Source organism: Rattus rattus, chromosome 1 (assembly GCF_011064425.1).
Source record: "Rattus rattus isolate New Zealand chromosome 1, Rrattus_CSIRO_v1, whole genome shotgun sequence".
In the NCBI taxonomy this organism is placed as follows: Eukaryota; Metazoa; Chordata; class Mammalia; order Rodentia; family Muridae; genus Rattus; species Rattus rattus.
This window is the reverse complement of record NC_046154.1, coordinates 72,254,146-72,266,948: the sequence shown is the minus strand read 5'-3', so window position 1 is coordinate 72,266,948 and position 12,803 is coordinate 72,254,146. Positions and strand designations below refer to the sequence as shown.

Sequence of the window (12,803 nt, the reverse complement as noted above, 5' to 3'; positions counted from 1 at the left end):
GCGGCTATTTTACTGTTACAGAAAAATAGCACACTTACCAAAGCATCGGTAGTTTTGAAATTACTAAATTAATTACAATAATTAGCAGAAAACCATCACACTCATGCCTCAAAGAAACATAATCAAATCTGCTTTTCATCAGTAAAAGTGGTTTATCCACCCTTGTTAGCTGGGGTTTACTGGAAATTATAGGACAGAAATGTCCATGCATTATTCACGGAAAGTGGTTCAGACACACTGAAAGGGAATGGCTAATCAACAAGCCAGATGATGCACGCCTACGTAGGTGCTGAACACCCTACTGTTTGATTTTGTTTAAGTGCAATGCAAAACATCTTTGTCCTATAGACCAATGTCTAAAACAGCTCTTCTATTTTCCCACACTTCTTGATATTGTAAGTGAAGCCTCTCAAAATGCTTGGTATATTCATGGAAAATGGGGATAGATGAGAAATTAAAAGGTTAAATACATATGTGAAAGACTGTATTTCTTAAACTTAATGCAAAGTTTAAGGCTGTTCATTACACACTACTTTTTGGATGCTGATTTACACAGATAACCCAATGTTGCAGTTTCTGACAGCTACAACAGCAGTTTACCAGAGAACTCCTGCTGTGCTTCATGGTCCCAACTCCTCTACCTAACGGCCATTTTCCAGTTCCCTGAGATTGAGGCACGCTCCCTTCGTTATTTTCATATGGCCCTAATGCACTAACGTTCATTCCCAAAAGCCAGCGACTCCTTCACGGATGCTCCAGAGTTGTTCCCATCCTTCCACGGCCTCTTAGCTTTCAAAGCTCTCCTCCCAAACCATTACAAAGCAGATGCAATCATGCCGGTACAATATCATATAGGGCGCTTCAAAGCAGAGCTCAGTCGGGTGTGGGGGACGCTTTCTACCAGAGCGGAACCCAGCAGTTGTGTTTGGTGTATAAAGTACACAAAGGTTTATCTTTAACAAACACAACTTCACCCTGCACTAGAACACACATTTCCTGAACTAGTCTGTCCTGACAATTTCATCCCTGGTGACAGGTTGAGAATGTGGTCTAATGGGACACTAGGTTGCAGGACTTAACATAGTTATTAAACCTTGACTGTTTTATTATGTCATTTTTTTAAAGCAAAAATTTCCATAGAAACTATGTTGAGCATTTAAACAGACATCAATTGACATTCAATTTTGGAAAACGAGTATTACTGAATTTTGTCATGTTTTTGGAAACAATAAGGAAAATGGAATAAATATATTTTTAAATAATCCCCCAAGTTAGTAGTTAGAACAAAAAAAGAAAAACACAGCTATAGGTATATTGATACTAAAATGCACCTTTTATTTATTTTATTATTCACTGTGTAAATCTGCCTTGCCTGGAACACTAAACCCCGCTGGCTAAAGCCTTGATTTGCTGGCTTTTGTGGCACAGGTGTTTAGCCCAGACCCCAGCGCTGTGAGTGGGGATGAGGTATGGCAAACAGAACCCTATGTTCAAGGCTAGCCTGGTCTATAATACAGGACTACATAGCAAGACCTTACCTCAAAAATTAAATAAATAAAGAAAAAAACAAATAAATAAAATTAAAATGCCTTCCAGCAATGGGGAAAACACCATGTTCAACTGAAATGAGTATTTTACTAAACTGCCTGGAACCCCGATAATGCAGAAGTGGACAATTTACATTTATAAGTATTAATGAGTATAACTAAAGTACAATGTACTCCCAGAGCTGACTCACACCTGAACACAGGCAGGAACTCAGAGAGCTCGGCCTGCTGCATGAGGCTAAACTATGCTCTGAAGCATAAGCTTCCACCAGGGCAAGCACATGCTCCAAGGTCAGCACCTGTAGGTCCCAGTAGCAGACAAACCTAACCAAGCTGTAAAGGTGGTCTCCACAGAAGAAAGCTCCGTTTCCAGTCTCTACCTGCTAAATCAAAAACTGAAGGAAATGCTGAGGTCTTGGGGTTCTGCTTGGTCATTCTTATAAATCTGTACTCAAGCATCTGTTTTCTTCATTACCCACACATATGATATGGTCATATAGTATGTACAACCACATATATGTCAACAACCATCGATGCTAATGGCTTCATCCTATTAATTGAAAAGTCCGGAGGCAAGCTTATGGACTTTTAGCAAAGGTCTATTATGAGTTCCTTAACAAACCCTGTTTGATAGTGCAAACAGGGAGGATATATCATATAATTTATTCAGTTTTTGTCATTTTTTCCTAGTGGAGATCTGAGTACTAAAATTCAGAGACAAAAGCAAAAGCACAATACAAGAAAACAGTAGAGTTGTAGTATTTTACTATGGAAACTAAAAGCCCACAGGAGGTTTAAACATCCTCATTAATGGCTTATTTTTGCTTTTTAGTTTAAATATTTCAGTTGTCGGGCCTGCTTGCCAAACTTTGATTCAATAAAAGAGTAAACTGTTTAGGACAAAAAAAAAAGAGGCAAACCAACTTCAGCAAGTCAGTGTGTTGTTTTGCACAGAGCCAGCGTTTGCCCTGTGAAATATATGCTTCTCTGTCTGCAGACTCTGTAATCCTTGTAAGTAACAATTACTACATTAAACAACGCAATCTGTCCCACTGGCCAGAAGAAGCACACAGTGCTATGGTTTCGGAGATCCCACCAGGAGGTGAAACCAGCTTCCAGCCCTGAGGCTGGTCAAAATGAACACAGTCCAGACAGTCTGCAGCCAGGGGCCTCAGTGTGCAGGCAAGGGAGCAGCTGTTCACGTAAGACCTTACCTTGCAACAAAGTCCAAGAGGGTGCCTGGTGGCATGGGCAAAAGTGACAGGCACATATCATACCTAATACAAAATGACCTGCAAATGTCCTGCCATAACCAGTTGTTAATCAGGAAAGGAAGAAAACAAAGATAGACCTAAGGGATCTTGCTTCCCAACCTCCTTGTTAATGGGGTCTTCCTCCACTGAATTCAATGCATGAGGGAAACGGTATCACCTTAAAAGAAAATGTCCACTCTCTTTATCTTCATGATCGTTTACTGTATATTTCCAACACAGAAATTATATCCATACATGAACTGTCTACCTAGACACCTGGGTCTGTACCCAGTCACCATTGTATACAACAGATAAATCTGAGAGAGCAGTATCCCCAAACATCCTAGTTTTCTTCAAAATAACATCTATCATAAGGTTAGGAAGTGCCATACCTACACACTTTAAGTTTTTCTCTTATGTGCACAGATATTTACAGTGTATGTATATAACTACTTTATAAATCACTTCTCAGAGATTCAAATAAACAGAATTAGCAGCCAATACAAAAGAAACATGACTGAAATAGATGCAGAAATCAACAATAAGTGAACAACAGTGCCTGAAATATAAAAAAAACAATCTCTAACAATCAGATGATCAAGATGTCTGTTTGCAATTAAAATTTTGTATGGTTTAAAATACCACTTTTGAATGTTATATACGATGTCACCAAGAAAATTAATAGAGTATTAGCATTCATATTGATAACCCATGTTTAAGGTATCAACAGCAGATGTGTTACAGTGACTGTGCTCGGCCCTCATATCCACTGACATAAACACACACTGCCTTCACCATAATCTTAATGTAGAATATTCTTTGACAACACGTTGCATTAGTAAGTAACAGCACTAAGTACAAATTAGCTAGTAATTGTCAAATTACAACAAAAACCTTTTACTATATCTTTTGCATAAGTTATTTAAAAAAACTAAAAATGTCATTCTAAATTTTCCTAATTGCTAAAGCATAATTTGAGGAATATATTATGAAAATATTAATAAAAACTTTAAACATTTATTTCTATCAGTTGTCTCACAAACATTGGAACTAGTCAGTAGCCATCAGTCTAAACAATCAACAGCATAAGTGAAATTTTACTCTGATGTGAACCTGTGACTGGATGATGTGAACCTGTGACTGGAGATATTAATATGCTATGTGGTGGTTTGAATGACAATGGTTCCCATAGGTTCACAAATTTGAATGTTTGGTTCCCAGATGGTGGAGTGCTTAGAAGGATTAAGAGGTGTGGCCTTGTTGGAGGGGGTGTGTCACTGAGAGTGGGTTCTGAGGTTCAAAAGTCCATGACAGACTCAATCTCACTACCTACCTGACTCTTGCTTGTGGATGCAATATAAGCTCTTAGCTACCACTCCAGAGTCATGCCTGCCTGGTTCCATCATGCTCCCTGCTATGATCATGGGCTAAGCCTCTGACAGTGTAAGCAAGTCCCTGATTTCAAGACACCTTAGTCATAATGTCTCTTCCCAGCAAAAGGACAGTAACTAAGACACGCTACTCCTACAATTTCCAGAAACTCTGACCTTCAAAAGGTTTTACACAGACATTTCTCCAAAATGAAGTGACATTTCTGCTGTACCTTGGGAGGAGATGAGGGCAGAGAGGGGCCGTAGTTCATGCCATCACTACAAGCACCATCATGAAGAGATAAGACAGAGGCTTGTGTAGAGTAGACACTGTCGTTATCAGGAGAGAACTGAGACTCAAATCTTGATTCTGCTATGGACTCAGCATCAGGTGTATCTATCTAGGAATAAAGTAAGACCAGCTGTTACCTTAGCCTACCACACATTACTGTCAAACAGGATCCTTTTCTGTCCTGTTTTCTGCATGTGCCTTCCCCGCTCTTAACCACTTAAAAATTGCAGTGGTACAGCAGCACAAAGATGGACCGAACACCCACAGCAGAGGCCAGAGAGTGTCTAGTGTCAGACCCAAGAGCTAAAGGGAACAATTAACAAATGAATTAATCAATTTTAAGTTTAAGTAGTTTTGTATGGAATATACTTAATACTGTTTTATGATGCAAAGAATTAGGTTATCATTCTCCATATTCTACTAATACACCATTCTTCATAAAGGCAGTTATGTGATTGTCTATTAGATTAAGATGAAACAATGAAAGAGAAGCTTTGTGTTTGAGCTGGAATCACAGATTCTAAACTAGATTCCGGAAGCATTAAGTAATAAACATTTTAACATTAGAAGGCCATATCACTATAAACGGCTGTTGAAATGCTGCTGGAGCATTTCAAAGTTAGCCTCTTAGAATATAATTCACAGGCTGAAAATGTATTTTAAATATTTGTTCAAATTCACTAGAATGATACTAGGTTATCATCTACAAATGTATATTATGTAAAACAATCTGGATGAAAAATACTTAGTACAATCTAGACAGTATTAACTGAGCCTTATGCCACATTATAATAAGTCCGTCTTAAGGTACTCCCATAAAGAATACTCAAATAGAATTTGTATAGCTATCACTGGTGCCTTTAAGTCTTAAGAGATTCTAAAAGTCAACTAGCTCAATTACTGTAGAGATGAAACACAAGGTCTACAGGAAGTTGAGTGACCAGTTCAAGCAAACGGCTCATTAGGAAAAAGGAATGCTGGGACTGCTACAAGGCACTGGGCTTCCATGCGAATGGAAAAGATCTTCTCAGCTGGCATCCATTTAAAGAGTCCCAAACGCCTTCCAAACCCTAGAGAGGATAGTGTCCTATGATGGGCTTTAGAGACTATGATCTTGGCATGACTGCGTACTGCTTTAATCCCAGCACTCAGGAGGCAGAGGCAGGTGGATAGTTAATAGTGAGCTGCAGACAAGCCATGGCAACACAGTGAGCCCATATTAGAAAAGAAAAATGGAAGAGAAAAGGAATAATATCTTGTGTCCTGTTGTGTTTCCAAATGAATCTGCTATGTCATGGTATGGTTTAATGTCATAGCACTTCACAACATCCACAGTACTCTAAATTATAATGCCAAGGTCACCTCATATTTAAGTACAATGAGTGTCATAAACTTACTATAAATACATCAAAACCTTCTAAAATAGCTAACCAAGAGCTTAGAAAACACCAACAAAAAGAACTATCTCCCTTCCAAACTAGGATTGGGAATAATATATAATGTCAAAGACCTAACTCATACTCTCGAGTTTAAAGCAATATGGGTACATTGAGCTTCTTTGTACACCAAACAAGCAAGTCAATAAAACTGTGGCAAAATCATTTTTAAAAGTAAAATTTATAAGAATTTAAAAAGAAGGCTTGATCAGTTGTGGCCACTAACCAGAGCCAAGTCAGCCCTGAAGAGGGCTTTGTCGGACAGGCCCATCTCCTTGCAGGTGTGCGGTGAGCAGAGAAAAGTGTCTTCCTTGGCAGAAACATACCCTTCTTCTGGTGAAAGCTGCAGAACATTGGTGTGGAGAAGAGGGTTATGGGAAAGAAAGAACAGCAGAAGGAAGAAAGGGGGAAGGGATGGAAGAGGAAGAATAACAGGATGATGAGTCTCCAAGTGGTAACATGTGATCTCAACATAGAACGGAAGCTATGTAGTTAAATACATACTGATCCTAACCACCTCCACTGAAGGGAGACAGAGGCCTTTGCCTCGCATAGACACCAACAATTAGACGAGAATCCCTTTCTATTATTTTTTGTTCTTCTTTCAAATGACAGTAAAATGAGTAATTTTTATTATAATTGTCTGGTCACTTTTTATCTATTAAATACTGGCTAAATAATGAAAGGAAAAATTTTAAGTATTAAGACTTTGAAAGCTGCAGAAGAAAACATTAACGAAAATCAATGCTGTCCTTTCTTTCTCTCAAGTATTATTATAAAGAATGCAATTTACTTGACAAGGAATGGTACTGAGGACACGGTGAACTCATCCAACCTCTCTGAAATGCAGTGGAGGGCACGTCTCCCCTGGCATCATTGAAATAGCTGAAGAAGTTTGAAAACACTTAAAGCTTGCGCCCTACAATCCAGGTGGACATCTTGGGACCTTAAATCCAACATAGCTTATAGGAGCAGATGTCACTAAACTGTTCAATGCTGCCATCTGCTTGGATTCCTCTACTAAACTCAGGCTGCTGTTCTAAGACACTAAGAGTTCTACACTTGTATTCTACTCTCTATTAAAAAGGAAAATACTAATTGTCTTTCCCCATCACCTGCTGTCAGTAACCCATGTAGAACTTCTGGAGGAAAAGCATTTTTTAAAATAGTAATCAATAATTTAATCTCAATAGTCAACAGATTCCATTATTAGCAGAGGTTTTGACTAAAATATCAAATCCCAGTATATAAAGTACTGGTAACCAGAAGAACAATGGCTATGCCCCCTATCTATGTGACCTTGAAATGACACCCCACCCTACTCCCAGTCTCAGTTTGCTTCTGTACAGAGGGACAGTCTTCCTCTTTTCTTCCTCCTAGGGTTATTATGGAGCTTTATTTGCCTACAAATTTATATTTTCTATTCATTAAGCCTCACTTAAAGAAATACTCATCATATGCTTCAGTGCAAACAGATTATGAAACATCAAATACTGTCCTGAACTAGCTAAAAAAAAAGACTTTGCTTCTAAATAACTATTCTGCTCTCCTCAGTCATTTCCCTTGCATATATACAAGAAATCAATACAACCCAAGTTCTTACAGGCAAAGGCTTGGCTACTCCTATCCGCACCATCCCTGAGGGCGCTCCCTTCAAGGCTTCCACGGCCTCTTCCAGAGTGCTGTTTTCCAGGTTAATGTCATTGACAAACATGAGCCTGTCTCCTGGAAAAAGCCGTCCATCCTTTTCAGCAATGCCGCCAGGCACCAGAGAACGAATGACTATTACTGTGTTTGCTGGATCGATGGGGTCCTAAAAGGGCAGGAGGGTGAAAAGCAGTCAGCTCATTCAGGCAATCGGAGTATATTTTACAAATATACTGTTTCAAGTGTCTTATGGTTTTCATATGAGGTTCTAATGGGTACCTAGGACAAGCTAATGTCTACCTCATGTTAGAAAGACCAGAAGAGTTCACTAGAAGCAATGGAAGCTTCATTTGCTAGTGTCATTAAATTGACTCCTGGATAATGCTAGATAACTTTAAGATGAAATTTTAATTTTCAGGAAACTGTCAAGTCTTTAAGCTGTCACTTAAAGCTGGATGTCAAGGACATGAGTAACAATAGTATTTGAATAGTGGATGGGTATACTCTGAGGTAGGACTTGTCCTTTACAAATGAAGAAATACAGAAAAGCATGCAACATTTGCGCTGCAAGCACATGGTCTAGAATCCTCAGAGATAGCTTGAGTTCAAGACTATTAAGAGTAACACCTGTGTTCTATCAGACAGTGTTTAGCATTTCCACTTTGCCTAGCACAAAACAATCCAGGGAAGGGTGCAGGCTGCACGGAGTCAATTTATAAACAATCATAAATTTAGTAAAACAACTGGAATGTTAGAATTTGTGATACGTCCAAGTATAAATTCACCTTCTATATTATACAAATGAAAGTAATAGCTAATACTTTGTGGATTAGCACTAAAGTGTAAACTATAAATTAAAAGCATAGAAATAAAAATACTCCCCAAATGATAACCCAATGTATTATGATACTCCTAAACTGTATTCTCTGTTTTCCTCAATTTTTAAGCTACAACATAAAATAGTTCAATAAATATAATGCTAAAACAAACATTTTGTAATAAAAACAATTCCTATTGACTACATTATTATCCTGAGCAATTAATTTGAACAAAAAAATCATACTACTAACAGTAAAATATTAAAATATCATTGCTTTCTTACTTTTAGAATATGGCATCTGTATGGCAACTAGAAAAATCGGGATAGAGTTACCTGGTAGTCTAAGATGCTGAAGCCCAGGCCCCTGCTCCCTTTCTCCAGCTCTATGGCCTGAACGCCTGCCTCCCACATGGCCAGCGGGGTCTGAATCTCCTCGGCATTCTGATCCACATCGGACATCGCCAACATGGGATCCTCTGTCTCCGAGGATCCAATGAACTCTCCTAGGTCTATATGAGGCTGAATAACAGACCAGACATTTCTTTTATCAGAGGGAATAGCTTTGACACTTTGCAAGAAAAACGTTGGGTTCCTTAGTCTGTACTGACCAAAACATTCTCAAAACCCTAAGTCTTAAAAGGCATTAAAAAAGCTGGGATTTCCTATAAATGTATTTAGTAGTTATGCATCTACAACACTGCTTATGGGTGACTTTTACTTCTTGTATACATTCGACCCACCTCTACATGAAAAATAAAAAGAAGTGTGTTGTTGTTGTTATTAACTAAAAAGAATTCAAGAAAAAGTGTGTGTGTGTAAAGTTTTGTATTATATGCAAATAAGGACTCTACAGTGCATAGGCTATGTAGATTAAGTAGGGGTAACTGGGCTTCCAATGTTAACTTCTCTCTCAAAACAAAACAATCAAAAAAAACACAAAAAAAAATCAAAAAACAAAAGAAACTGAAAACAGGTTAAGCCAAGTCCACTTATCTGTATGAACATATCGAATTTAAGAAAGGTGTGTTTGTCAGAATAAAATTCTAGTTTGTGTGCTGCCTTTGCTTTTGATATTTGGTTGCACTGCCTAGAGCCATGTACGCAGACCTCCTCCCCTGCTCTCCTGTGACCATCCCACTCACACAAATGAACCATATGGCATAGCCAGGGCTCACCCTTCGAGGGACATGCAATGTGGAATCATGTTTCTTGTTCTTCCCTACTTTGGTCACCATGTGAATGATAAGCTATGTATTTCACCCTTTAAGTTACAAAATTATCCCACTGTATTGATTCCTTTAGCATAATGTAAAAGAAACCCCTTTCATAAGATCTGACAAGGAGGGGTTAGAGAGATGGCTAAGTGGTTAAGAGCACTGGCTGCTTTTCCAGAGGCTAAGATCAAGAATCTACAAATGGGACCTCATAAAACTGCAAAACTTCTGTAAGGCAAAAGACACTGTCATTGGGACAAAACAGCAACCAACAGATTGGGAAAAGATCTTTACCAATCCTACAACTGATAGAGGACTAATATCAAAATATACAAAGAACTCAAAAAGTTAGACTCTGAAGAACCAAATAACCCCATTAGAAAATGGGGTACAGAGCTAAACAAACATTCTCAGCTGAGGAATATCAAGAGTCTGAAAATCATCTAAAGAAAAGCTCAATATCCTTAGTCATCAGGAAAATGCAAATCAAAACAACCCTGAGATTCCACCTCACGCCAGTCAGAATAGCTAGGATAAAAAACTCAGGTGACAGAAGATGCTGGCAAGGATGTGGAGAAAGAGAAACACTCCTCCATTGTTGGTGGGATTGCAAACTGGTACAACCACTCTGGAAATCAGTCTGGAGGTTCCTCAGAAAATTAGACATAGAACTACCTGAGGACCCAGCTATACCTCTCCTGGGCAGATACCCAAAAGATGCTCCAACATACAACAAAGACACATGCTCCACTATGTTCACAGCAGCCTTATTTATAATAGCCAGAAGCTGGAAAGAACCCAGATGCCCTTCAACAGAGGAATGGATTCAAAAAATGTGGTACATCTAGACAGTAGAGTACTACTCAGCTATCAAAAACAATGACTTCATGAAATTGATAGGCAAATGGAATGAACTAGAAAATATCATCCTGAGTGAGGTAACCAAATCACAGAAAAACATACTTGGTATGCACTCATTGATAAGTGGATATTAGCCCAAAAGCTCGAATTACCCAAGATGTAATCCATAGACTACAGGAAGCTCAAGAAGAAGGATGACCGAAATGCGGATGCTCCCACGCCTTCTTGAAAGGACAAAAAAAATATCCGCAGGAGGAGTTATGGAAGCAAAGTTTAGAGCAGCAACTCAAGGAATGGCCATTCAGAGTCTGTTCCACATGTGGCCCATATATACACAGCCACCAAAACTAGATAAGATTGATGAAGCTAAAAGGTACATGCTGAAAGGGACTGGATATAGATCTCTCCTCAGAGACACATCCAGAGCATGTCCAATACAAAGGTCAATGCTAGCAGCAAATCACTGAACTGAGAACAGGACCTCATTTAGGGGAATTAGAAGAAGGATTGAAAGAGCTGAAGGAGCTTGTAACCCCATAAGAACAATACCAACCAACTAGAGCTTCCAGGGACTAAACCACTATCCAAAGACTATACATGGACTGACTCAGGGCTCCAACTGCATATGTAGCAGAGAATAGCCTTGTTGGGGCACCAGTGGAAGGGGAAGTCCTTGGTCCTGCCAAGGTTGGACCCCCAGTGCAGGGGAATGTCGATGCAAGGGGGCAGTAAGGGAGGTGAATGTGGGGAACACCCATATGGTGGAGGGGGTGGGGATGCAGGCTTATAGACAGGAAACCAGGAAAGGGAATACCATGTGAAATGCAAGTAAAAAATATATCTAATAAAAAAATTGAAAAGAAAAAAAACTGACTAGGGTTCAATGTTAAATCACCTTCCAAAGAGGTGATTAGCTCTGTTACTGGATATTTTGATTTAAACAGATAAGAAGAATATAGAAAAATGCACATTATAGAAAATTATTTGATGTGAATAGAATTAACTTTCTTATAATCTCACCCTAAAATGTACAAGTGAATTTAAACCCAAACATACAATAAAACACTTCATTCAATACTTTAGCTATCCACTGAATGGTTAGCTGCAAATCAGATGTAGCTGGGCGGCCATATAAAGGTACGCTTCTCCATCTGTGTACTATTTGCATACTTCTGTCCAACTAGTTAACGGGGGCACGCCACATATACATGCTGCAGTGTTACCTCCTGTCAATCACACAGCATGCTATAGGGGGTACCCACTGTCAAGTTCACAGTGGGCAGTGTTATCTGTTGTAATTATTTTCACCTGCAGAGAGAGTCTCCATGAGATGGGCAACATCCCAACCTACATTTTACAAAAAAAAAAAAAAAAAAAAAAAAAGTGGTTCAGAAAGGTGAGGTGACTTTCTCGGGTTAAGCGTCAACTCTGATTCATGCTCAGGCTGATGAGTTCTAGATCCACTGTATAAGCACAGACTCTATTTCCAAAGTCAAGTATTGAAGAAAATGAAAGTAGCCTCACATTCTAGCAGAATTAAGCATCAAATTAGCCTTGTTTCCTCAAGTCTCATACCTTCTCTGTTAGTTCAAGATCATGTATGTCCAGGCTATCCACTTCTGACAGGGCGGTCGGTGGCACAGTCCGACGGCAGCATACCATTGTCACATCGATAGGAAGTTCTTTTAAAATATTGACCACATCTTGATGGTTTTCCCCAAGCAAATTTATACCATTGACCTGCAGAAAGACAGGTCCACCCAAAATAAGTTTTATAATACAGAGGTCTGTGTGAGAGCACCACTTCCCCACAACATAAATTTCTTTAGAGTAATGGCTGTGCTTCTGCCTTGCAGAGACCTGCAGTTAAACCCGTACCTCTGAACGGGACCCGAATGCGAGTTCAGAGTCTGGTGTGACTGTAGCTTCTCAAGCACCATGGTAAAAAAAAAGCCCTTAGCTTCTCCCTAGGTTTGATCTGTGAGGGTATGGTAGGAACAGAGAATAAAAGTATTCCCAGAGGACACAGGAGAAAAGACTACAAAGAATTAGCATTTAATGAATCTACTAAGAAGGACCAGAAATGGCATATATGGTAAAATGTTTTTAAAATTGGAAACAATTTTTTCTATTTTTTATTTCTGCATTTAAAAAACATTGACAGATTGCAGGGAAACAAATATCAGTCGATAGCTACTAAGTGACAAGAATTGAGCGAGTGGGGGAGAGAGGATGCATTTGCTGTTTGTCGTTATTCTCTCTGGAAGCACATGAAAGTGCTGACTATTCTAAGAACTGAATACACTTAAAAACTGCCATGGAAGTTTCATTGTCTTTGAAAGCAAAAACAGCATAAAACCCAA

The 12,803-nt window shown here is 38.9% G+C and overlaps 1 protein-coding gene across 1 annotated transcript in view; it reads right to left on the bottom strand.

Moving 5' to 3' along the window:
• The window catches only part of Mpdz (multiple PDZ domain crumbs cell polarity complex component), a 147,420-nt gene that overhangs the window by 67,025 nt on the left and 67,592 nt on the right, over positions 1-12,803 (bottom strand). Inside the window, exons 15-19 of the mRNA XM_032902440.1 lie at positions 12,016-12,180; positions 8,699-8,884; positions 7,502-7,711; positions 6,125-6,241; positions 4,404-4,571 (exon numbers count right to left, since the gene is read on the bottom strand). Of these exons, the coding sequence (XP_032758331.1) occupies positions 4,404-4,571; positions 6,125-6,241; positions 7,502-7,711; positions 8,699-8,884; positions 12,016-12,180 (846 nt within the window). The remainder of the gene's footprint in view (positions 1-4,403; positions 4,572-6,124; positions 6,242-7,501; positions 7,712-8,698; positions 8,885-12,015; positions 12,181-12,803) is intronic.